This window comes from Clytia hemisphaerica, unplaced genomic scaffold (genome assembly GCF_902728285.1).
Source record: "Clytia hemisphaerica strain Z4C2 unplaced genomic scaffold, Clytia hemisphaerica genome assembly, whole genome shotgun sequence".
In the NCBI taxonomy this organism is placed as follows: Eukaryota; Metazoa; Cnidaria; class Hydrozoa; order Leptothecata; family Clytiidae; genus Clytia; species Clytia hemisphaerica.
The window spans coordinates 65,761-92,471 of NW_027104466.1; the positions used below are offsets into that span (position 1 = coordinate 65,761).

General features: G+C 36.4%; 2 protein-coding genes across 2 annotated transcripts in view; one reads left to right on the forward strand and one right to left on the reverse strand.

Moving 5' to 3' along the window:
* Positions 1 to 26,411, forward strand: part of LOC136821155 (rabankyrin-5-like) — a 32,926-nt gene extending 6,515 nt beyond the window's left edge. The window contains exons 8-18 of the mRNA XM_067077386.1: positions 7,757 to 7,925; positions 8,569 to 8,705; positions 9,162 to 9,300; positions 10,192 to 10,392; positions 18,137 to 18,313; positions 19,119 to 19,266; positions 19,675 to 19,765; positions 20,298 to 20,422; positions 21,880 to 22,026; positions 23,043 to 23,133; positions 25,648 to 26,411. Of these exons, the coding sequence (XP_066933487.1) occupies positions 7,757 to 7,925; positions 8,569 to 8,705; positions 9,162 to 9,300; positions 10,192 to 10,392; positions 18,137 to 18,313; positions 19,119 to 19,266; positions 19,675 to 19,765; positions 20,298 to 20,422; positions 21,880 to 22,026; positions 23,043 to 23,133; positions 25,648 to 25,783 (1,561 nt within the window). The 3' untranslated portion in view covers positions 25,784 to 26,411. The remainder of the gene's footprint in view (positions 1 to 7,756; positions 7,926 to 8,568; positions 8,706 to 9,161; positions 9,301 to 10,191; positions 10,393 to 18,136; positions 18,314 to 19,118; positions 19,267 to 19,674; positions 19,766 to 20,297; positions 20,423 to 21,879; positions 22,027 to 23,042; positions 23,134 to 25,647) is intronic.
* LOC136821154 (TNF receptor-associated factor 4-like) lies at positions 871 to 3,478 on the reverse strand. The gene is made up of 6 exons (XM_067077385.1): positions 3,155 to 3,478; positions 2,617 to 2,653; positions 2,163 to 2,267; positions 1,680 to 1,754; positions 1,441 to 1,489; positions 871 to 1,209 (listed from the first exon to the last, which is right to left on the reverse strand). Exons 1-5 carry the CDS (start codon positions 3,376 to 3,378, stop codon positions 1,463 to 1,465), a joined length of 468 nt encoding a protein of 155 aa, XP_066933486.1. The 5' UTR covers positions 3,379 to 3,478; the 3' UTR covers positions 871 to 1,209; positions 1,441 to 1,462.
* Positions 26,412 to 26,711: the final 300 nt, after the last annotated feature.

Consider the following 26,711-nt stretch of genomic DNA (forward strand, 5'->3'; position numbering starts at 1 on the left):
GTGCGGACATTAAAGGGTTATAAAAAAAGCCCTCGAAGGGTAACACCCTGTGTAAATTCGAGCTAAATTCGATTTCAATTTTCAAAAAAAAAATTAAATTTAAAAATATTTAAATTTTTCCAACGGTGAATAAATCGTTGATGACATAAATGGGTGCTAAGAAAAAAGTTGTTTTGAAAAAAAAATTAACTAAGACGCCACAAAGTTAAATGTCTTATTTTACATGGTGCTAGCTGCAGAAATGGTTTGTCTTAAAAAATGTATTTGACCTCCACATTGCCCGATGATGGGAGAAGAATCTCTCGAAACGTAGCCAAACGTAAATCTCGTGATCCAAGCCACGATAAATTTCCAATATGGATATCACTGGGTCGATAAACTCAAACTTATTTAGATTATACTCTACTACAACTTCTCTAAAATTTTGTCTTTTAATTTTAGCTTCATGGTCATATCTTCACCATTGCGTAAACCGCAATTGAAAATTTTCAGGCGTCTTGTTCGCTTATCCTTATTTCAAATTTTGTCCACATTAGTCTTTTAATTTGAATTTATTTCTTTTTTTCTTCCTTATCATTCCATTTCGAATTTTATGGCAACCTTGTCATTATTAGTAACTTCTTTTACTAATTCGTGTGCAAAAGTCTTAGATATCCCCAATGATTTGACTCTATCATCACCAGTTGGTCGTGTGAAATGGTCTTTATATATCCCTTCTGCATCCGTACTCATAAGTGGCCTTTTCGCAACTTCTTTATCGTTGATTAGAAGAGTGAGTTTGAATGATTTCCAAGGCATTGGCCATCTCAACAAATCGTCATACGGTCCTTTTATATTTTGAAAGCGAGCAGTTATATGAGTGTTTTTACCGTAACCATTTAGATAAACACACAAGCCTCCTTTATATCCTTTCTCTGTGAAGAATCCCGGTGAAAGAATTCTGTCATTTGAAATCTTAGCTTTATCAAACTCTGTTTTGAAATTTTCCATCAAAAAAGTGTATGGGCATCGCGGTGTTGTCAAAATTTCAGACATCAATTGATTTTTATTTCGTAAAAAATTTTCTTTCAAGTCCTGAATCTCCTGATCTTTTTCCTTCAATTTTTCTTCGCAATCATTCTTTACTTTTTGGATTTCGTGTTCCATTTTCATGGACAAATGTTTGTACTGTGATTTAGTGTTGTGCTCGTCCAATGACAATCTTGCTCCCTAAAAAGAAATGAAACAGCCTGTAACTCTTTGAAGTTTACAAACTTTGATAAATATGCCAAAAAAAATGGGAAGCGTATAAAGTCCGATAAGATATTCGTACATTAAAATGCACAACTTTAAATCGAAAATTGACAATGCTTCAGTTATTGACAGGCTCACCACACCAATCATCTCAACTGAAGTTGAGAATTACCCTGTGGAATAATTTCTGATCGAAAACTTACTAACCTTGTATGTGCAACCATAATTTTTAAATCCACACCAAATGTTTCTGCATCTAAATATCAAACAAATTTCTGTTATTAAAATGAGTGGAAAATAATAGCTTGGTTTTTAAAAGAAGCTAAGCTTGAAATAGTTTTTTAAGTTAAGGTTCGCCTAAAAAAATGGAACAGGGATTTGGTAAAAATGGCAAATAGAAGAGAAAGTTATCTAAAAATAAAATTTTTCTTTTTTTTATGACATACATTTTTCTGCAAAATATCTTCGCCACATTTCAATTCGCAAGAAACTCTCTCATATCCACAATTCTGCAAATGGTTCTGGAAAGAAATGTTATTAAAATATTGAATAAAAGTCTATCGTGGAAGGGGGGCCTTCTTGTCCAAGGGGGGGGGGGGGGGGGCTAAAACATCAAGAAGCTGCTGCCATTTAATTTCCAGTCAATTAATATGGGAATATATGCAAAAGGTGTTAACAACTGATGATATGATTGTTTGGAGTCTTTGAAATACATTTTTTTTTTTAAGAATCAACTATATAAGAAGATTGTTAAGAACAAATTAAGAACATTTTAAGGTTATGCGGACTCTCAAAGCACCGAGTTTCTTAGGAAAATGGACAGAAATACTCAAAAAAATGGCAAAAATAAAAACATCCCAAGGCTTAAAAAATGTTTTTATAAAAAAACGTTTACAGTATACTAAAGGTTTGCTAGATTTATTTTTTACCTCTTCTTCTCTGATCTCGTTCTGCCAATCACATCCTTCTTCGTGATTTTGACAACGAATTTGTAAATTCAAAATCTCTCGCTTCTTGCCAATATCTGGAAAAATCTAAAAAGAATAAATGTCCCAGTATTTCACTTGATTTCAACTCAATTTTCACAGATGATGGCCTTTCAATTTTCGCGAAACTAGATTTCCGCTAGGAATTTATTTTGGCTAATTCGTCAAAATTTTCTTGAGCCATTTCATTCAAAAACATTTCCTGTGATTTTTTTTGCCAACTAAAGATCAGGTTGTCTTCTCCGCTGGTAGTTTGTCTTGAATTAGTCTAACTTTTCGAGTTTATTTAGCAGGAAACTTTTGGCATTAAAATATATTCATCATGTTATACAAACACCAAGAAACAATTGCAAAAATTATTTTGAAACTTGACCTCAAAAAGGCTTCTAAGATATACCTGAATAGTTTTCCAGTCCATTGGGCATTTTGCTGGACTAGAAAAAAGAAGAAAAAAACTCCTATTAAAATTGACCTCCTCAATACAAAGTTTTATCTGTCAGTCTCATGTTATTTATAACTTCATTGGGGCTTTGGTTTGATACTTGGAGGCATAAGAGCTAACCCCTTCATAAAGCGGTTCGACTTTTAACGATACAACCTTCGGTGTTTTATTTATCAACAACAAGTATCTTATCGTTAAAAAATTTCGTCACTTGTCGGAAATTTCGTCAGTTGTTATTGACGGATATTTTGCCGACGATTTTTTAAACCTATACATTGAGTAACATCGGTTTTCAGAGGAATTGAGGATAAGAACAATCAAAACTTTGAACGCTTATTTTTATGCTTAGAATCATTTTTAGAAATAATTTTTCGACATCAATCGATCATTCGTTTAAAAAAGTCATCGGTATTAAAATTCGTCACAAAGCGATTTTTGTGTCACTTTTTACCGACGAATCTTCTACCGATAAAGTTTATTGTAAAAGACTCACTTGGTTTGATGAAATTGACTGATACAGTTTTTGCAAAAACGATGACCGCAGTCTACTGCTTGAACAGGATCCCTCAAAATCAAATGACAAATTGCGCATGTGATGTCATCCTTATCGATTCCTCCAGCAAACTCCTTTTGATCAGAATTAAGTACAGATGTTTTTTTCTCCTCCCCAACGAAAGTAACATTGTAACCAAATTGTTTGGGGTTAAAACTTGCCATTTTGTTTTAATTTTTATATCTCTCTACATACATGTTTCTTTCAATCTTTAAAACAAATTTTCTCCCTCTCGACGTCTTTACTTTCTTATGCATTACATTCTCATAAAACTCTCAGATCACTTCTATTTAAACAAACATTCTCCTATTACATATAGCATCATTTTTGGACCTACCACGGAGGTCCTTTAATTCAACCTGTGTACAATGATGTAAAATGGCAATGTTTAAAATCTGATGGAGCTTGATTTTCGAAAGAATAATTTGGGTCAAAAATGCCTTAAAATGAGGTTTTTAGAGGAGGTCCTATAAGTTAATCTTCGTTCGTTCGTTCGTTCGTTCGTTCGTTCGTTCGTTCGTTCGTTCGTTCGTTCGTTCGTTCGTTCGTTCGTTCGTTCGTTCGTTCGTTCGTTCGTTCGTTCGTTCGGGCCAAAAACGGCTGAAAAACGGGTTTTTTGGACTTTGTGAAAAATTGGATCATTATCAAAGATGGATCAAGCAGATTTTCGCAAAAAAAATTTGTTGGCTCAAAAAACGCATGTTATCTATAAGAATCACTATTAATAAGCATGCAATGTTCTTAGCCAAATTACTCAATTTTTTTATGAGATAGATGTTTTTTGCTTAATTTTGAAGAATAATTGTGTTTAGACATGAAATTTTGGTTGCTAGACGAGTTTTTATAGAAAATCTGGCCAAATTCGATATTTTTTATAAGCACATTATCACTTACTTACGTTATTAACTTCTCTCGAGATTGGCTCTTTCATTTTGGGCCTATTGTAAGCATAGATCAATGTTCTTAACTAAATTATTTATTATTTTGTTCTGTTTATCATTTCAATAACACCGATCGTGTTTATATTGATTATTGTCAGCTTGATAACCAGGTAGGTCTATCATAAGTATCACTTGTCTTGCCTTTGTGTGAAATTGCTTCATTAGTTTTTTCTGATTTTTTTACACAGTTATGCAAACTGTTAATCCTTGAAATGTGAGACTTCAAGATTTTCAAAAGAAAATCTTTTTAAGCAAATTTGGGCCAAATTCAGGATTTGTGGAAGTTGCTTCATTCAATTTTATCTTTAATGAGATAGAGTTATCTTTACAGGAAAGAAAGGATTTTTTTTGTTTATACCCAAAAATCTTTGGCGCTCCTTTGCTCTAAGACATCGGAAAGCCAACGTGAAACTATGTTTTCAAGCTTACCTATCTCTATGCTCTTTTCTTTCTTGTTCGAACATTTTCATTTTCACTCAGCATGTTTCCGACTAGCTATATCTTGTAGGCCCATTCAGCACGTTGCTTGTTACTTTGGCTTTAATCTCTACATACCATTCGTGGAATTCGTGGAATTTAGATTCAAGTGAGATGTGATCTCCAAGGTTACGCACTAAAGTAAATATTGTGATTTTAAGTGTTGTGTATCAGAATTCGCTTAGCAAATTTTTGTTTTTGTTTTAACCCTTTTTATTTAATATTTAACTTTTGTCAACAGAATTTCTAGGCTCTTGTGTATCGGATGTGGTTTATGAGGTCGATTCGCATTCCTTGTAACAAAGCAAATCAGAGGGGACGCTGGCAGCCTATACTACCCCCATACTACCCTTGTCTAATACGAACTAAAGTCTATTCACGATAAGTGTGCACTCTTTTTTCATTTACCTATAACTTTTGAAGGAATTCTTCAATCTTTATAAATTTGGTATCATTGTAAAGATATTAGTGAGTGGAACAATTTGAAATAAAAAAAACTTTAAAAAGATTATAAAAATGAAGATGAAAATGAAGAAGAAAAAAATGAAGATCTTGTAGAAGAGTGCTATAACCTTCATTTTCACTGAAGTGAATTCTTAATCTTCGAACGTCATCACTGTGAAAAAAATTCTCAAAAATAATCATTCAGTCAAAAGATATGAAACAAAGTTATAAGCTGATTGACGTCTAAAAACGCTGTTTTCTGCAGTTTTTTGCAGTTTTTTGGGGTCAATCACTTATTAACTTTGTATCATAACTTTATATTGAATAAATATTTTAATGAAATTTCTTCACAGTGATGATCTCCTAAGATCAAAAAATCTTCCCAGTGAAAATGAAAGTTATAGCACTTTTCTACAAGATCTTCATTTTTTTCTTCTTCATTTTCATCTTCATTTTTATAATCTTTTTAAAGTTTTTTTTATTTCAAATTGTTCCACTCACTAATATCTTTCCAATGATACCAAATTTATAAAGATTGAAGAATTCCTTCAAAAGTTATAGGTAAATGAAAAAAGAGTGCACACTTATCGTGAATAGACTTTAATGTAATAGCAACGAACCGATAACTTACATATTTTTTTATAACAAAACATTCTATAAGAATATTCATGATGAATCTGGCCGAAAATTTAAGAATATTCCATGAATATCATCATCGTGAAATTCGGCAACAGCTAACCTAAGAATGCCATTTTGGGCCGATTTTAACTATAGATTGCTAACTATGCCAAATAAGTCGTTCAAAAAAATGCCATTTTATGCTTTAGGTATATATCACATGTTAAATTAGTATTGGGTTTGGATCATAACCTAAGAATACTGTAAGAATTTTAGGATGATTTTCCTAAAAAGTTAAAAGAATATTCATGACGAAATGGAAAAACACCATTCTTATAAAAAAAGTGTGTCGTTGAGAGAGCAACGCGAGGTCAATCCTCACTTGGTTCATTGTTGACTCCACAGATATCGTACACGTTTTTTTTTTAAGAAACACACTTTTAAGAAACATGAGGCTCAAAATGTCTAAAAAAGAAACATCTAAGAAACATGCTAAGGCTGAGAATGAGAAAATAACAATTTTTAATTCGTTTTTTTTAAGAACCTTCCAACAACGGATTAGAATAGGTGGATTAACTTCTCTCGTTGCTCCCAAGAGAGATCCATTGTCTTCTCATTGTTACAAGAAAAATCTGTAAATGACTCTGCGCACTCCTCGTTTAGTTTTTTCATTGTTTTTATAAGAACAATTTTCCAATTTATACAGTTTCGAAAACGAATTTGTCCTATGATTCGATCAATTTTGATGATTTTGCAAATATTTTAAATCCTGCACTTAAGTTTTAGCATCAACAAACGCTAGACCAGTTTTAATGTAAATTTTTAATCTTTTGTCAATGGCAATCTTCAGATAAGTGAAAATTAACGTATGGTCTATAACTAAGAAACTATCGATGGGTCACGAATGGGTTGCATACTGGTGAAAGAAGACTGTATTTAGAATTAGGAAAATAAATTTCAAATTATTTGGCTAATTTCTGCATTGGATAGAAAGGGCTAAAAAAGTGCATTTTCTTATTTAAAATGTACCACGTGATACGTAATGACCAATGAAAATGTTGAAAGTAATGATTTTTTACAACTTTTTTACAACTTATCAAGTTTTAATTGCTAGCAAACTCGTAAAAAAGTTTGATAACCTAACGAGGAGTGTTTTCTATGAGTTCTTAATCCACCTATTCTAATCCGTTGCTTCCAATTAAGGCAAAGTTCCAGAAAAATACTTACATAACAGTTAGAAACACCTGAGAAAGTCAGAAAATCAATATAGAAGATAGAAAAGTACCACAGATTAGTCTATTGTATTATCGACATGCGTCCTTTAAGCTTGACAAAGTTGTAAGAAACATGTAAGAAACATTTAAGGCTCAAAAGGCCGATTTCTTAAGAAACATTGAGGCTGCTTGGTAAAACTAGTTTCTTAAAAAAAAACGTGTATTCTTTTACACACTTACTAGGTAGGAGGTACTAACTTACCAATTAGATAGATGTACTGCTCACAGATTTCCTGTGGAGGTGTGTCCAGTTTTGAAGTCGATTAGTCCCCCATGCTGTTTTCCTTTTTCTGAAAATTCTTGCTCCACATCCGTGTCGATCCAATGTGAAAGAACTTGTGAGTTAAAATTGATGAGTAACCAAAAGATATCACTCTTATTTGAAAACAAAGCTTTTAACGCATGTATTAATTTTCACAAATTGTGTCCCCTTGGAAAAATAATTTAGAGTTATTTAACTTTTAGGAAAAGATAATTTAGAACTCTATAAATTTTAAGAAATGATTTTCATTCTTTGATAGCAAGTAGTTGATCCCAATGTGGACTTTGTAACCATATTTCCATAAAAACGGGTCAAGCTCTTGTGGTCCTCAACAATAGATCGAAAAGATATGGATTTAAAATATTTCATCTTGTGAATAGATGAGAGTTCTTTGACTCTCTACTGTTTTTTAAGCTTCTTCGTTTTACTTTCTCGTAGAATAATTGTATGAGTTGCGCATCAAATTTAACTGTTTTTCAATTTCAATATTTTCTCCTTCAAATTTTTTGCACTAATTTCTTCTTAGGAACCGTGAAAATCTTTCACCATTACAAATGGCTATCCAACTACATTTAATTCCTATCGTTGACGCGCTATGCATGATGGGGGCTGACGTCAACAGTTCGGACGAGCATGGAAACACTGCTCTATTGATCGCCCTCAAAAGCCATCAAACAGATACGGCTTCTACACTGGTAGGTAATTTCCACTTGAGGGATTAAATAGCGTACCTCACTAAAAACTGGGATTTTTCATTCCGTTTCTTAGCGAGCTTCCCTTTGAAGATTTTTGAAAAATAGAAGCCTTTCAAGTGTTCTGACGCAAATTCGATTTTTTCGCTACTGCAGGAGCTTCAAAAGTTTAAAGTGACGTCAAAAAACCGAATGTTTGGAGTCCGAAAACCTGGGCTGCAAACATTCGAAAAAGTCGCAAAGTGGAATAGACGTTCTGCGTAGAAAAAATCCGTGACGTCTAGGGATTGAACAAACTTGTAACTTCCTTCCAAAGTCTTTGATACCGTGAGGTGAAACTTATTTTCATTTAGTAGAGTTTCAGGCAGATTTGTAAAACGTTTTAATAATAATGACTTGCTAAATAGGGTGATTCGACAACGTGTTACTTCACCCTTCATCATCCTTTACTCTTCACTTCAAAGTGCTCGAACCCAGCTGGCACACAACTTTTTTTCAACGTTTATCTAACGTTATGTGAACATTAGATATTGTTTGCCAACTGGAAGGATGCTGTTTTTTTCATTTCTCGAAGACTTTTGGCGAATTTTCTATTTGATATCGATTTTCTGTATAAAATGCGAAATTTCTATACGCTTGATTGCAGGTCAAACACGGTGCAGACACTACAGCGTGGAATACAGGTGTGAATGGATGCTCTTGGACACTCTTACATCGTGCCATCTTTGAAAGTGACGAAGACACAGCCTGTTTCTTGATCAGAAACAAATGTGATGTTAACAGGTAAGTCTCACTGCTTTAGTTTTGAGTAGGGTTTTTTGCTTTCCAACTTCTGAAGGCTTTTTTTATACAATCAGCTCAAATAAATCTCTCTTGGCCGAGGACTGAGGACCTTTTGCTACCCTCTACTTATGGGAAAATAAGAATTTCAATAATGCTTTGTATTCAAAGGGATTGCCACGTCCGTTAGACATAGCCAGCTGACTGATTCTCTACCTTCGGGCTTTTGGTTTTATAGTGAGAAAAAGCCCTTAAGTTAAAAACTGTTACTTAAATGTAATGTAGGTGGACACGAGTGTATAGGCGGTTTTAGACCATGTCGAACTTATCAAAAGGAAGAATAATTGTAATTTCTTTGTCTTTAACGAGTGTTTCACTCCTTCGCATGTCTCCGACGTGCTTGTTTTATCTTAATTCCGCCAGTGGATTGCACTCGTATTTCATTTTGTTTGTTTTCAGTGCTCGTAAGCCAGGCGCTGATGGTCAGGGCGGTACAGAGGCCTGGGACGGGTTAACGCCCCTCCACTTGTCATGTGGCAGCGGTCAAGATCAAATTGTACAATGTCTTATCGAACACAATGCTGACATCAATGCCCAGGTTAGATCAAATGCTTTTTGTTCATGGCGTTTTAGATCTAAGGTCTAGCAAACGTGAATTGACGTCAAAATCCGAGGGGCCTATTTTTGAAGTCGCTACATTGACGTCACTCTTTAAAAACAAAAACGTTCAGGTGAGGTGTTTCTTATTAGGTTCATCCTTGAAAATTTACCATTTTAGTTTGATACAATATCCCCTGTCTGATTCATGATATGCACCATTGCAATGTCTTCTGACATTACATCATGGACCCAATAGCTGATTGGTTGTAAATGACGTAAAATCAGTTAATACGTCACTTTCAACTAATTAGCTGTTGGTTCCGTGGAAGACATTGCAATGGTGCATATCATGAATAGTTCCTGTTTGTCGCATACCCTCACCAAAACAAAAGCAGAATTCCATTTTCTCTCTCTTCTCTTTACGCAACAATGTAGGACCTTCAAAAATATGCCCCTCGGATTCTGACGTCAATTCACGCCATGTTCTTGTTTTTTAAAGGCCGGTCGCCACTTGCGCGCGCTTCGATCGCACTTTTTCGAGCAAAGCTTCCACGTTATTGGTCAAAAGAAAAATGAAGCAACTCCATTGGCGCGATCTGACGTAAAGGTGCAATCGCAGCGCGCGCAAGTGGAGACCGGCCTTAAGTAGACTAATTTTTATCTATATACCTTCAAATCAACTTGCTTTTTAAAATCGTTGGATAGAACCTAGTATTCTAGAGAAAGATTCTTAAGAACAGAGAGGAAGTCGAACCACTTTTCAGATCAACATTATTAGTTTGAAATACAGAAAGACTCGAATAATAGAGGTTCGAATTAGAGAGAGAGTATAACTGTACGTTACATTTGAAGCTAACACTCGGAAAAATTCATCAATTTAATTTTGAAGGATTCAGAAGGAAGGACACCCATTCACATTGCAATCACTACGAAGAATCCCATTATTACACGAATCTTGCTCAGCCACCCGGAGATTAACTTCAATCTCAAAGATCGGTTAGGACAAACACCTTTCGTGGTTGCAATGAGTTGCCGTGACAACGACGTAGCTGCTTCTATACTGACCAGAGAACCATCTGCTGCTGAGCAGGTATGTTGTATATTCTTATATATGAATTGTCAGGTTGAATTTCTTGATATAGTCGGATCTTTTTGACATGCTTTTCAATCAATGATCATGTGATTCTTCAGTTTAACTAAGTTACGTAACTTCCGCCATTATGCAATGGAAGCGTGGCGTTCTAAATCTTTTAGAACGCCATTCATGAAAGCAAACATTGAGCATTCGCTTCTTTGAATTGGAACGATTGATTCCATAATGGTGGATTTTTGTTATGTAATTCTGGCAAAAACCTCTGATAAAGCAGGATAAAGTCGAGGCTTTAAGGAGTTCGGTTGAATTGAAGAAGCGCTTTTGATTCCAATTACCCCACCCACCATATAGCTTTAACGTAATCCTGGGGGAAGCTATTTGTAAAAGTGAAAATACACACTTTTTTTTATAAAACCAGTAAATTTTGGCTCAGGCTTGGCTGTTTTTGGATTTTCGAAATTTTCAGGTTTAAATGCTCTTACGATCTTAGGATCCTAATTTGACAGCCTTTAGAGTTACTGCATTACATGGGCCCCGACGAGCCATTCCGAGTTGGGGGGGGGGTGGTCCAATATTTAGGTTGATGGGGCCCATGCATACCCTGGCCACCATATAGCTTTAGTCCAGGGGGGAGTTATTTGTAAAAACTAAAAATCTTTAATGGAAAACATCTGCATTCGATTGTGAATTTAAACGCACCAAAAAAACTAAGTCCTGTTATCTTATATTTCAATGGCGGTGGATTGGTGGCCGCCCACGCTAAAACACTAAAGGAGCAGACCAATTCCGCATCGGAGAGGAATGATAAGTCTGCTTTTGATGTGCCGCATACCCTGTCGGTTTCAACGGCCCATGCGCATAATCCTGGAAGTATTTGACTTGGTCCGGACAACCCCCCAAAACAGGGCTTGAAAATTTTTCCCGACTTTCATAGCTTTACCGTGTCTGAAGAAAATGTTTACATCGGATGCCCCAGATCAAAAGGTGCGGTCTAGTCTCGACTAGTGGAACTAGTCTTTTGTAACGAGAAGGTGGGGTCGGACTGCATTTCGCCGCAGTTAAGGCGCTTTGAGACAAAGAATGATAACCAACCCATTGCGGACCACGTTTTATATCTAGAGTCCTCAAACGATGTCGTTTAGACAGTTTTGTGTCTCAGTCAACTTGTGGAACTTGTTAAGAGAACATTTGGTAAGATAGACTTTCCCATTTCTTGTTTTGATAAAAAGAAGCTTTGTTGTTCGTGTCATGTTGGAATTTCACAATTGCTTGTTTATCTTCTTCAGATTTCAAACACTTTCTCTTGCCTGAGAAAGGTTAAAGATTTGCTTCTAGCCCTTTGGGCTTATACTTCATTGTTAGTAACCCCAAAGTATAAATTTTCCATATACACTTTTTGTAGTAGTAATATACTGTTTTTTCAGTGCTCAATCTTGTATACGTAGCGTCAACCCCTGATGTTGCTTCATCCAAAGGGATTTCAAAAAAGGTTGCTTATTCCTGAAAATGTACCACTTCATCGGGAATGGAACTTCTATGCTTAAAGCTTCTAACTAGTTGCGAAAGCAACCGACTTTTTTGATATATGGTCTGAGCGTATGGTAGAGCTAGAGATCTTAATTTCAACTGGTTACCTAGCTAACCCTAGAAACCCTTAGGACGCATCTTTCAGGGATATAATTTTGGAACACATTATTCGTTGAGATAATCAAATATTTCACGAGACTCTGAAGGCAGAAAGTTATTCACACCCCTGTCTCACAGCCCCGTTGGAAATTTTTTCCTCAGCCGGGATAAATATTCCTATTGAAATCCAAATGGGGACAGAAATTCTATTGTTCAAAGGGTAAAAATAATCCAGTAAGGATGGTTTTGGAATACCATTTTAGACTTATTGCATTACATGGGCCCCGACGAGCCATTCCGAAATGGGGGGTGGTCCAATATTACGGTTGATTGGGCCCATGCATTACCCTGCCACAAATTTACTTTAGTGAGATCCAGGGGAAGTTATTTGTGAAGAGTGAAAATATCTCTTTAATTTAAAACATCTACATTGTGAATTTAAACGCACCAAAAGCAAGTACTTTAACTTGGGAAATGGTTAGATAGGTTGATAATTAATATAAAGTCTATACCATATAGACTGGAGTCGTTTATAATGCGTGTAATACAGTAATGTAGGCGCTATATGATGATACGATTATTGTTACGGGATTTAGTTTGTATAAACTTAATTTGTTCCCTCCATTACTTTTTGCTTTATTTCTACTATGTCCGAATTGCTAGACTGCGTACCATAAACCTTAAGGGATTTGGTTAGATTTCACATGACGTCACATGACGTCAAAATGCAATCGGTTAATGCAACAGTCATTCCCTTTATGGTGCTTATCTCCTCTGATGTTCTGACGGCGGGTTGGTGGTAGGCTTCTGTTCATCCTCAGAATTTTTCCCATCGGGAAGGAATGATAGTCGGCTTTTGATGTGATGCATCCCCAGTTGGCTCAACGGCCCTTGGGCGTTTTTCTGTAAATATTTTGTTTGGACCCGACAACCCCCTCCCCAAAAAAACAGGGCTTTAAGGACAATTTTCTCGACCTTGTCTGAAGAAAATGTTTACACCGCATGCCAGATCAAAAGGTGTGGTCATGTGGTACTAGCCTTTAGCAATACATTTAGTGACTTTTAAAGCGTTTGGAGACTCGATTCGGATTTACCAGGAATGTGTCTCACGTGAACATTCTTCTTCTGCAACCAAACTAAGTGCGGTTCTCTGATATTCAGATGGCGGATTGGCGGCCGCTAAAACACTAAAGATTTAAAGGAGCGGACCAATTTCCAATCGGAGAGGAATGATAGTCTTTGCGCATAATCCTGGAAATATTTGACTTGGTCCCGACAACCTGCCAAAAACAGGGTTTGAAAATTTTTCCCGACTTTTTAGAGCTTTACCGCGTCTGAAGAAAATGTTTATACCGGATGCCATATCAAAAGGTGTGGTCTAGTCTCGACTAGTGGTACTAGCTTTTTGTAACGAGAAGGTAGGATCGGACTGCATTTTGCCGCAGTTAAGGCGCTTCTAGATAAAGAATGATAACCAACCCATTGCGGACCACGTTTTATATCTAGAGTCCTTAAACGATGTCGTTTGAACAGTTTTGTGCATTTGTCTACTTGTGGAACTTGTTCAGAGAACATTGGTAAGATAAACTTTCCCATTTCTTGTTTTGATTTTAAGAAAGCTTTGCTGTTCGTGTCATATTGGAATTTACAATTGATATCTTTTAAATGCTGAGATTTAAAAACAACTGACATAGATAAATAGATTTAAATTAAAGATCAGATTTGTCTTAAAGTAATGTTTTGAAGCCATGCTCTGTTGTGTTTTTGAATCTCATTAGAACACGGAAATTACCGATTTCTAATCTTCATACATTTATAGAGATGCAGAGCCTTTATAGAGAGAACTAAGGAATAAACTGTGTGTCGTGTCATGTTGGAATTCCACACTTACTGCCTTTTTATCTCCTTAATATTGAATGTGACGTAAATGAAAAAATCTGAAGTAGTGAGGATGAAATCAGACAAATTGGCTGAAGATAGCACTGCAATCTTTAAAAAGAATATGCTTGATAAGTATTGTGATAGACCAACTGATAGAAGCGTCACTGTCACCGAATTGTGTCGATATAAGATAAAAGTTTTATTTTAAACTTTGTTTTTGAAGAATTGTCTATATATCTTCATAACCCTTCATAATCATGAATTCAGAGCCTTAGAGAGAAAAAATAATCGAGCATTAGGAACACTTAAAATTATATGAACACTATTTTTCAGTGCTCAATCGTAGTATACATAGCGTCAACCCCTAACATTGGGGGTGCTTTACCCCAGTTTTAAGTGCATGGTAAAAATAGAAATATTGATGTGTTCTGAAATTAGGAGACTAAGTATATTTAAGAAAGTCTGATGTCTTCTTGTTACCTATGCAACCCTAGGAACTTTAAAGGAGACAGGGGTATTATAAAAGAGAAAAAAAGGATGTGTTCTTGTTACCTAGCTAACCCTAAAAACATTCAGAACACATCTTTCAAGGAGACAGGGGTGTAATAAAAGAGAAAACGACGTGTTCTTGTTACTTAGCTAACCCTAAAAACATTCTAACACATCTTTCAAGGAGACAAGGGGTATAATAAAAGAGAAAACGATGTGTTCTTGCTAACTAGCTAACCCTAGAAACTTTCAAATACATCTTTCAAGGAGACAGGGGTGTAATAAAAGAGAAAACGACGTGTTATTGTTACCTAGCTAACTCTAAAAACATTCTAACACATCTTTCAAGGAGACAAGGGGTATAATAAAAGAGAAAACGACGTGTTCTTGCTAACTAGCTAACCCTAGAAACTTTCAAATACATCTTTCAAGGAGACAGGGGTGTAATAAAAGAAAAAACGATGTGTTCTTGTTAACTAGCTAACCCTAGAAACTTTCAAATACATCTTTCAAGGAGACAGGGATGTAATAAAAGAGAAAACGATGTGTTCTTGCTAACTAGCTAACCCTAGAAACTTTCAAATACATCTTTCAAGGAGACGGGGTGTAATAAAGGAGAAAACAATGTGTTCTTGTTACCTAGCTAACCCTAAAAACATTCTAACACATCTTTCAAGGAGACAGGGGTATAATAAAGGAGAAAACAATGTGTTCTTGTTACCTAGCTAACCCTAAAAACATTCTAACACATCTTTCAAGGAGACAAGGGGTATAATAAAAGAGAAAACGATGTGTTCTTGCTAACTAGCTAACCCTAGAAACTTTCAAATACATCTTTCAAGGAGACAGGGTGTAATAAAAGAAAAAACGATGTGTTCTTGTTAACTAGCTAACCCTAGAAACTTTCAAATACATCTTTCAAAGAGACAGGGGTATAATAAAAGAGAAAACGATGTGTTCTTGTTACCTAGCCAACCCTAGAAACATTCAGAACACATCTTTCAAGGAGACAGGGGTATTATAATAGAAAAACGATGTGCTCTTGTTGTCTAGCTAACCCTAGAAACTTTCAGAACACATCTTTCAAGGAGACAGGGGTATAATAGAAGAGAACGATGTGTTCTTGTTACCTAGCCAACCCTAGAAACATTCAGAACACATCTTTCAAGGAGACAGGGGTATTATAGAAGAAAACGATGTGTTCTTGTTACCTAGCTAACCCTAGAAACTTTCAAATACATCTTTCAAGGAGACAGGGGTATAATAAAAGAGAAAGCGATGTGTTCTTGTTACCTAGCTAACCCTGAAAACATTCTAACACATCTTTCAAGGAGACAGGGGTGTAATAAAAGAAAAAACGATGTGTTCTTGTTAACTAGCTAACCCTAGAAACATTCAGAACACATCTTTCGAGGAGACAGGGGTATTATAAAAGAAAAAACGATGTGTTCTTGTTACCTAGCCAACCCTAGAAACATTCAGAACACATCTTTCGAGGAGACAGGGGTATTATAAAAGAAAAAACGATGTGTTCTTGTTGTCTAGCTAACCCTAGAAACCTTTAGAACACATCTTTCAAGGAGACAGGGGTATTTTGTTGTTTGCTAACCCAAGAAAAGTATGGAACTCATCTTTCGTTGAAATAATCAAATAAGGTAAAATATTATTCCTAGACTTTAGAACATATCCTACCGTAAAGCAGTACACGTTGTTTTTTTATTAGAACTTTTTAGCCTAAAAATGTTCGTAACATGTTCTTATTTTCACCATTTTTTGAGTATTATTTTCCTGAGAATCGGGTGTTCAAGGGTCCACCACAAAGCCTTAAAATGTTCTTAACTTGTTTTTAACATTTTGGCCATAGCCTTATGTTCTTATATAGTTTGTTCTTATAAAAAACGTGTAATAAGTGTAACGAAACAAACAACACTGATTAACTTGGCGGACAGAACATTAACATTACACCAGACTAAACTCAGCTTGCCGATAGTTTTTTGATGACGTTTTTATCTGCCATTCTAAATGTTGTACAAATATTTAGAGCAGATTTGTTGGACTTGAGATGCTGAAAGAAAGGGTTAGTTAGGTTAGTTAAGAGTCAATCTGTCTTTCTAAATGCGGCGCAAATCTTAAGGCTTTTTCTTTTTCTTGCTTGAGAAAAAGGTTGAGGTTGAAGATACATCTCTAGCTTTTTCGGAGCTCTCCAGCCTCTTCGGGGCTTTAAACTAAATGCTAAAATGCGGTCGAGCCTCAACCGAGAACCTGGGGTCGGACTGCATTTCGCCGCAGTTAAGGCGCTTTGAGACAAAGAATGTGATAACCAACCCCTGAGGACCACAGCAAGTTGTACCAGTCTACAAAGATGTATCTTGGACAGTTTTGTGTTACACTCCACTTGTGGTTTTCATAACTAGGTCTGTTTGATTTCCCCCTTTGTTTGCATTAATAATTTAGACGATGTCTTGTTATGTTGGAAATTCCCACTTTCTAACCTTAATCATACAGTCATAGTTGTTTTGAATGTCAATATTGAATTGATTATATATTGCATGTAGGGAATTCTGAAAAATCTTTTTCTGATAACCATCTTATTATATCCCCTTCCTATATGTGTTATACAATAATATCGGTATTATGAGATAATACGAGACTGTTACGGGATAATATAGTTTCGACATAATATGTACTTGTTATCTTTCAGGATATTGTTCATAAGATCGCTTGACTTTAGTCGTTGTTTAGATTTTTTTTCCGCTAGAGTTTTCAAAGGTTTCAGTTTCTTTTCTCGGTAGTAACCAACTCGGCAAGTAGCTTTCATTGAATTAATCTGGCCCATGTGAATCCAACATTTTTCACAACAATTGGTTTTTGACTCAATACTCGTTTTTTAATAAGAACCATTTTTGGAGCCTTCGGATGTTCCTAACTTTTTGAGTTGTAAGCCTAAAATATTCTTTAACATGTCTTAATTTCGCCATTTATGTTAGTATTTTTTCTTAGAAACCGGGTGTTTCAGAGTCCACAAAGCCTGTTCTTAATATTTTTACTTTCGATTCCTTATTTGCTTGTATAGTTTGTTCTTAAAAAAAGAACGGGTACACGTTTTATTTTTTATTAGAACCTAGTTTATAAGAACATTGAGGCTGAAATTCGTCAAAAAATTAAGAACATCGTAAGAACATGGCCAGCCTCAGTTTGGAAAAAAATGACAAGAAACTACATTTTTTTCCTCTTTTCAAGCAATTTAAACGAAACTTGGGGATGGATTTTCCAAAATTGAGAGTCAAATATTGTCCAAATTTTACCAATTTTAAGTGCTCTTTATTTTGCTTGATATTGTCGATTTAAAGAAGTCTGAAAAATTAAGAACGCATTTAAGAACATTTTAGGCTGAAAATTGCTAAAAAAATAAGCACATCCAGGCTCAGCCAAATTTTAGGTGTTCTAATAAAAAAACGTGTAGAGTATAGGTTAACTGGACATTTTAAGCGCTTCACGTTTTTTATAAGAACATCAAAAATATTTGTTAAGTCTTCAGATGTTCTTAACTTTTGATATTCAAGCCTTAAAATGTTCTTAAAATGTTCTTAATTTTTCCATTTTATGAGTATTTTTATGCATTTTTTCTAAGAAATTGAGTGTTCTGAGCCCACAAAGCCTTAAAATGTTCTTATATTGTTTGTTCTAATAAAAAAAACGTGTATACGAATTGTGATATTTGACTCGTTTACCCTTTTCATTACAGTTTGACAACAAAGGACGGAACTACCTTCACATAGCAGTATCCAACAATGATGTGGATAGCGTCTTATTCTTGATCAGCATTGAAGTCAATGTCAACTCTGTCATTAAAGATGGTTCATCCAGGACGCCCCTCCACCTGGCCATACCAACTGGAAACGAGATCATCGTTCGCCATTTGGTAAGTGTTTGTTTTTTTAGATCAAGGAGTAATCAGGCTGCTGGCATCCACTAACGGATTCGTGCTCCTGATATCCTACTTGCGGTTTTGTAGAGATCTGTGATTTGACGGCGTGTTTCAATATTATCGAACAATGAATCGTATCGAGTAGAAGAGTTTTGAATAAGTGAGCATAAACGTCGTGTAAACAGGGGAAATAAAGGTTTTACGACGCGTTCAAATCGCACCTCAGGCCTGATTTTAATGGTTTCATGTCGTCTTTGATGATAGATGGTATCAATAAGAAAGAACAGTCACAACTACGCTGCTAGCATCCACTAACGGATTCGTGCTCCTTAAAGATAATATACTACCTGCGGTTTTTGTAGAGGTCTGTGATTCAGACTAAGGAGTAATCAGATTGTTTGAAATACTTGGCCCGCAGAAACCTTATAACAGAGCTTTAGACCACGCTCACACGATACGTTCCGTTTCTCTCCGAAACGAAACGGTTCCGGAACAAACGTGAACGTCAAAATTGGATACGTCAAAAAAGAAGACGCTACGAAGCAAAACAGATCCACTATTTTCATCAGAACGGAACTGCTCCATTTTCTTGCTCCAAAACGTTCTGAAATGAGTATGAACACTTCCTATCCGTAACAAATACTACACCGGAGCGATACGAAACCCGTAACGTCTGAACATGGTCTTGGGTTCTAAGGAGATTCCTAAGGTCAATCGAACGTTTGCTCCCATAATGGTGGAAAGTTCCGCAAATGTCTTCTTATTTCTTTTTCTCTAATTCTTTTCTAACTTTCTACAGCTACTGGCCGGAGCACAAGTGAACGCTCTTGACAAGCAACGCCAAGCCCCTCTCCACATCGCAACGATCGAGGACAAACCTGCCATTTTGGAAGTCTTGTTACAAAACGGTGCTAATCCAGATCTGGTGGATACCAATCTCAACAACGGTACGTTTTTTTCAGTATTTTAGAAGGCAGAATTGTTTGCAGGCTGCTTTCTGAGACTTTCTACATTATGAGATTTTTTGTTAAAGGTATTGTATTTACATAAGTGTTCCCGTTTTATATCAGACACATATTTCATATCAGGGCGGTCCCGTTCATATCAGACACATATTTCATATCAGGGCAGTGCCTCCCTATTGTTATATTGTGCTGAATAAACAAAAAGATGTTTTTCTTTTCCTCTTCCGGACCAATCTTGCTCCACGTCCATGTCAACTCAATGTGAAAAAGCTTGTGAATTAAGCAAACGATATCACTCTTATTTAAAAACAAAATCTTTCACTGGCTTGCCTTTTGCAGTATTTCCCCTTATTTTGTAAAGTGACTTTTTTCATACTTTATTTCTGGCAGGTCTACACATGGCATGCCAGCACGGTAACATGTCCACAGTACGTGTCCTTCTCACTGAATCCAACATCAATGCCGAATCCTACAATGCTAAGTATGCTTCATCTTGAAAGTCTTGTATGGATCCTTGGCTGACTGGTTTAGGGGGTTTGCACAACAAACCAGGGACTCATGTTTAAAATCCCCGCTTCTTCCCAAGTTCGGCTCATAGGTCTCGGATGGATCATGGGCTGACTGATTTAAGGCGTTTGCACAACAAGCCAGGGATTCATGGTTCAAACCCCTGCCCCTTCTAACGTTTAGCTCAATTGATAGATAGCCGACCCGGCTTGCTGTAGAAACGATCAAAAGACTGTCTAGAAAAGTTCTAAATCACTTCGGTTATCCACGTAAAAATATCAATTTTATCCATCTTGATCTTCTGTTGAGCCACATCATAAGAAAACATGATATTTTATATGGTACATGATATTTTCCTATAATTGAGAACCCCTTATCTTGTTTTCTCAAAATTTCACTGTCTCTTAGAAACTTTTTTCATCTGTCCCTTGGAAATCAACGAGCGCCCATTCTACTTGTATTTCCTACCCAATGACTTTGTATGAGTTCAATGGTTTCGATTTTAGGGGCCACAACCCACTACACACGCTAGCAGTTTACAGTAAAGAAAACGCGGCTTCCATATTCGAATTATTCCGACAGACGATGCCGAATTATCCGTTCGATGCGATAGATGCGTCTGAAAGCACAGGTAAGAACAGATAACGTTCAAAAAATATTGTTATTGTGCTGCACTTTTAAGTAAAGTAAGTAAGTATATTCATCTGGTGGCTGTCGGCGGAGCCGGGAGTGAGGGAGTCTATCCCCTTTTCTATTTGCGCTAGACCTGGGAGATCGAATGCTGAGGTGGAGCGCCACACCTACTCTCAGCTCCCAGTAACTTACCGCCTAGATCAGATTACCCAATCTAAGCTACTCATCCGCTGAGTTGGCGGTGACTGGGGATCGAACCCACAACCCTTGGATTGTAAGGCGAATGCTCTACCGACTAACTACCCTGCACTTTTAACCTTTTTTCATCTCCAGTAATTCTCGGTGTTACTCGCAGCCATGTAATAATACGTCAGGTATTGAACGGCACAAGGGGTTGTTAACACAGATATCTTATATAAAACATTAGATAGAGCTACTCTGTATTTCCAAACAACGGCATGTGCAGCAAAATAATCCACCATCTTTGCCGAAAGTAGGTCACAGTAAAAACCTTGCGTTTTGACTTTTGAAGTTGTTTGACACTGCAATGACTTCGAAATTTCAAGGATCATGCAAGCTAAATGATGACGTCACTTCGTTCAAGATGGTGGATTATTTTGCCTCAGCTAGGGACGGAGTAGCTCTATCTAGTAGTGTTTTATATAAGATATCTGTTGTTGTTACACGCTGCAATAGAACGACTTTTTGTAATTTTTGGCGTCAGTTCTTCGGAAAAGCAAGAGTTTTTTTATTCATGAGCTTATGGAATAGTAAAACGTCAACTGCATATTCAACTGGTTAGAATTTACCCTTTCTGGAAGGTCGTATAAAATATTCTCCATAATTTAAACCTTTCCCTAATTCGAATAAATGTTTTGGTCCCTTGAAGATCGAATTAGAGAGAGTCAGCTGCATATTCAACTCGTTAGAATTTACCCTTTCTGGAAGGTCGTATAAAATATTCTCCATAATTTAAACCTTTCCCTAATTCGAAGAAATGTTTGGGTCCCTTGAAGATCGAATTAGAGAGAGTCAGCTTCATATTCAACTCGTTAGAATTTACCCTTTCTGGAAGGTCGTATAAAATATTCTCCATAATTTAAGACTTTCCCTAATTCGAAGAAATGTTTGGGTCCCTTGAAGATCGAATTAGAGAGAGTCAGCTTCATATTCAACTCGTTCGAATTTACCCTTTCTGGAAGGTCGTATAAACTATTCTCCATAATTTAAACCTTTCCCTAATTCGAAGAAATGTTTTGGTCCCTTGAAGGTCGAATTAGAGAGAGTCAGCTTCATATTCAACTCGTTAGAATTTACCCTTTATGGAAGGTCGTATAAAATATTCTCCATAATTTAAACCTTTCCCTAATTCGAAGAAATGTTTTGGTCCCTTGAAGATCGAATTAGAGAGAGTCAACTGTATATTCAACTTTTTTATCTGTTCCTTTCTTTTAGCATTATTCTTGGCATACAGTAATGGTGCTGTTGGTTTGTGTTGTGCTTTGTTGAGATCAGGTGCTCGTATTGGAACCATCAATAAACATGGAATGTCTATATTCAATGCACCAGTCGCCACTAAGAAATTATTATTCAAATTATTAGGTTAGTGGTTGAGATGCCTTGGAGTTTTTACAAGATGCTTAACTGATTGGTTATTTTTAAACAATAGGGATGACGCGTTCTTTAGAAAAAGTAATAAAATCGTTTGTCTCAACATTTAACGACCAACAGAGTCATCAAAGAACTTGTAAAAACTCCAGCTTGTCCCAAATGGTTTGGCCATCATATACTTAGCTCCAATACACAGTGCGTTAAAAGAGTTCATCCGTCTCAGCGAAGTATGCAAAGGGATTTTTCCGTCTCAAAATTCTGCACAATTCGCTAAAGTTTCAGGAAAAGTGTGCTAATAGACGATATCGGCTTTCCGAATTCTCCCCGAATGATTACCCATGATGCATTGCGCAAAAAAATTCACGGACGATATTGACTTTCCGTGAATTTTTTGCGCAATGCATTATGGGTAATCATTCGGGGAGAATTCGGAAAGCCGATATCGTCTATTAGCTTTGTATAATCAACATTCGGACGAAAAACCTTGGCTTTGACCACTGAATAAATGGATATCATAATAAATTTTCTCGTCGTTACCTGTACCACGCCCTAAAGAGTGTGACAAAGGTGATGATCTAACCTGATCTGATCTTGTTCGTTATTTTAAGTTTTCAGACAATCCTCCTAGCTCTCTTTCTCTTTTGTGTCGTCACACTCTTTTTTTACAGAGTCTAGTACCCCTGGTCATATGATAACAGAGTTTCTAGTGGGGAAGGAATTATTCGTAGTGTTAGTAGTGTTTGTAGTGTTTTCAGCTTTTTGTGTGTGTTTTTGCTCTTATAATGAATAAAAGTGATCCGATCGGCTTGTTCTGTTGACTCTGCAAATGCCGTGTTTCATTTTGTCTGAAAGTGAAAGCGTCTGGGCTCTAGTAATGTAATGATAATGTAATTTAATGTTATGATATTCATCAACAATCTGATCTGTAGAAGCGATGGCGCCAATCTGGGCTACTCGCATCTTATTGTATCTGTCGTAAACTGTATGGTTTTTATTTTTTGTTTTAGACATGTTAAACACGGAACCAGCGTGGTCAGACGGCCCATCATGCCATCAATGTGGACAAAATTTCAACATCACCACTCGCAAGCATCATTGGTAAGTGGAATCAATTCATCAATTGAATTTGAATGATGAAATAAACCTAATGCACATAGTAGTCTGTGACCGCAATCGAAGGCGGCGTCCTGAAGGCTCCTATTTCGTTAGCTATCTAGCTAAGGGGTATAGGAGGGCGCCGCTTTCTCCCTGAATTACCCTCCCTGAATATGCTTTGGTTTTTGTGTCAACTTTACGTCATATCATAGGTGAGACATTGCCTGATTTGGAAGTTGGATTTTGGAGCAATATCTTGAGTGATTAAGTGACTTGAAAATATTCAAGAAAAACTCTATCTAGTGTTTTATATAAGATATCTGTTGTTGTTACACGCTACAATAGAACGACTTTTTGTAATTTTTGACGTCAGTTCTTGGGAAAAGCAAAAACTGTTGTTATCTTTTATCAAACTTCTCTAAATCGAACTAAAAAATTGATCCGCCCCTCAGCGCTGGAAGGTCGTATAAAATAATCTGACTGTGACTTGAAAATATTTAAGAAAAAAACCCATCTACACGGTATCTTATGTACACACAGCCTAGATTTCCACCATTACACTTTACACCATGACTTTAGAAGAAGAGAAAAGATGAATGATGAGTTAGAACTAAATAGTGGTGAACACTCTTAGGTTATTACAGTGGAGCCTCCATAACTCGAACACGCACGGGGAACACGAAGCGAGTTATTATATAGAAATTTATGGACTAAGTTTGATAAGGTATTCTTAACTGAACGGAACTGAAGGAATTTTCTTCGAGTTAAGAAGACGTTCGAGTTATAAAGGTCCGAGTCAAAGAGACTCAGCTGTATCTGAGATATGAAAAGAAGTCTGCGCGTTAACAGACCTTAAGCTTAATTGAATCCCTGTAAAGTAGGAAGGGAGTAACGATGATGAGTCTCAGTTGTCCATCCTTGTATACATATTATGTTGAATACCTTATCGGGGAAAACTTCGTCGGGGAAAAGTGACGAATATTTTGGACAAGTGACGAATATTTTCCCCGACGAAAATTTTCCCCGGCCTTAATGCGTTTACCAACTACCAGCAAGTGACGAATTTTTCCCCGATAAGGTACAAAGTGGTCTGTAATGCAGTTCGCCTTCATCGTCCTAACGCACGTTAACACAGACTCGATGAATCAACGCACGAGATTTTTTGTTGGACCCACAAACTACTCACGAGGGTATGAAAAGCACGCAATGTATCACACTCTTCTCCAACGCGCGTCATACCTTATCGGGGAAAACTTCGTCGGGGAAAATATTCGTCACTTGTCCAAAATTTCGTCCTTTTTCCCCGACGAAGTTTTCCCCGATAAGGTATGCAATTACAACATGGTAAATAAGTAGTAGTAAGTCCGCGGCCGCAGTTGGAGGCGGCCCGAAAGCTTCTCTTTTGATAGCTATCTACCCGAAGGTAGGAGCGGGCGACATACTTTCTTCCGGATTGCCTCAGTTACCCTTGATCCTTCTCTTAATTGCTGAGCATCAAGCAGAGAGGCATCAAGTACCATTTTGGGAATCTTTGGTATGACCCGGCTGAGGGCTGAACCCACAGCCTTGCGCACCGTAACCGGATGCTATACCACTGCACTACGGTCGCTTTACAGCATACCATGTCATCTTTTCCCCATATCAAATAAGCTCAAGTCTATTTCTGCATGCACACAGAAAAAGTCAGAAAGATTATTATAAAGAGATAGTATGAAGACAAAGTCACAAGTGAAAGAAATGCATGCACAAGAACCTCCAAGAACAAGTTTTTCTAATTCGAGGTTTGAAAATTGATTTGTTTTCTCAATCAACTATTAACACTGTGTATCTCTACTTCAACGGGGAAAATAACAATAGGGGGCGATAGAATGGCGGCAAGTTTCTAAAATTTTCCAAACTAAAATATTATTTTTCACCGATACACGTTTTTTTATAAGTAACTTGGTTGTTAATGGGCTGTTCCATTAAAAATCCATACAGGGGGTGTTCGAACCTTTTTTACGTCTAAAAAAATTCTTTGAAATTTGTGGATACCCCCTGGAAAGTGGCAAAATTTTCAAAAATACCCTTGGAAAAATTATTTTCCTACCTTTTAAGTGAGAATGGACGAACTAAAATCATTCTGAAACCCCCTGGAAAATTTAAAACAAGTTTTTACCCCCTGGAAAAATGAAAAATCACTCTATTTCACCTTTTCAATTCTTTTCAGAAATGTTCCCCTATATTGATATAAAATAGAATGGCCAAATGCTCGGGGCCTAAAATTAGCTTTTAGGTAATTTAAGCATGGCAAATGATAGCCTTGACCCAATAAGCATAAATGTGGTTTGATATCAGGGGTTGTCAAAGCAAATTTTTCAGAAAATGAGCTAAAATATTAAGAAACCCAAGGCCCGGCCCGAACATTGGAGTTGCTTATAAAAAAAATGTGTGTGGTGCCTTCTTCTGTTCTGTTTTACTTTGAATAAATATTTTCTCGATCTCTTAACCAATCATTCTAATCTTTGTTTTTTTCAGTCGCCACTGTGGTCGATTACTGTGCAACAAATGTTCCCAACAACAGATGCCAATATTGAAATATGAACTAAGCAAACCTGTCCGTGTTTGTGAAATTTGTTTTGATTTCTTAACCACTGGTAACCTTATTACTTGATGATCATTGGTTGATTGAGAAGTTACATTGCATTCTGATTGGTTCAGAGCATTTTTCTAGCTTTGTGATTGGCTGGTCAAATTATGAGGAGTTATTCTATTGGCTGATGGGGTTCAGCTAGCTTACTGATTGGAGGATCAGTTCGTTAAAATGAGTTTTATTGGCCATAACCACTGACCTTTATATATCCCTGGACCAAGCTATATCCGCCATCTTTGATTGGAGTTTTTTTTTGAATTGGTACCCGAGAAGAAGTCATTGCAATGTTAAAAATTAACGTCTAACGGCGCTACATCATCAAAATTATTCGAGAAAAAATAAAAATCTAGCGTTCTCGATACATTTTCACCGCTATTGAGTAGTGCCGCCTTTAGGGTACCAATTTAAAAAAAAACTCCGATCATAATGTTTTGCTTGGCTGGGATTGAGTAACTTGGTCCAGGGTATATAAAGGTCAGTGGCCTTAATGGAACTTGCATTCTGATTCATTGTTGATTGATTGATGATTACATAGCTAAGTGCTTAATTTATTGCTACTTGATGAACGACTCAATGAAATGGAAACAAATTCTTGCAAGATTTCTTCAAAATTGTATTTTAAAGTTGTGCTATTTATCTCCCCCGTATCCTTTAATAGTTTTGTTTTTAAATAAGAGTGATATCGTTTGCTCAAAGATTTATTATACACTGGATAAACGACTCATAAAACGATGGAGAGCGATCATTGTATTTTCATTGTTTCAGAAAACAATTGATGTTCTAGCTTTGTCCGCAAAGGACAACTGTCATGGCGGCTCGAAGATGTCTAATTTTCAAAAATGTTTATCAGTCTTATTTTTAAAAAGTTCTCTAGCTCTTTATTTTTGTACATTTGCAGAAAAAAAGTTTGAAAGTAAGGCTAGCATTCCGAGCTGGATACATTTGTGAA

Excerpts from the sequence above, each read along its gene's own strand:
- LOC136821154 (XM_067077385.1), bottom strand. The coding sequence starts at position 3,378 with ATGGCAAGTTTTAACCCCAAACAATTTGGTTACAATGTTACTTTCGTT. Across the intron at positions 2,654-3,154 it reads AGTCAATTTCATCAAACCAA|TCCAGCAAAATGCCCAATGG; the intron begins GTGAGTCTTTTA and ends TCTTTTTTCTAG. Across the intron at positions 1,490-1,679 it reads AAGATATTTTGCAGAAAAAT|ATGCAGAAACATTTGGTGTG; the intron begins GTATGTCATAAA and ends TTTGATATTTAG.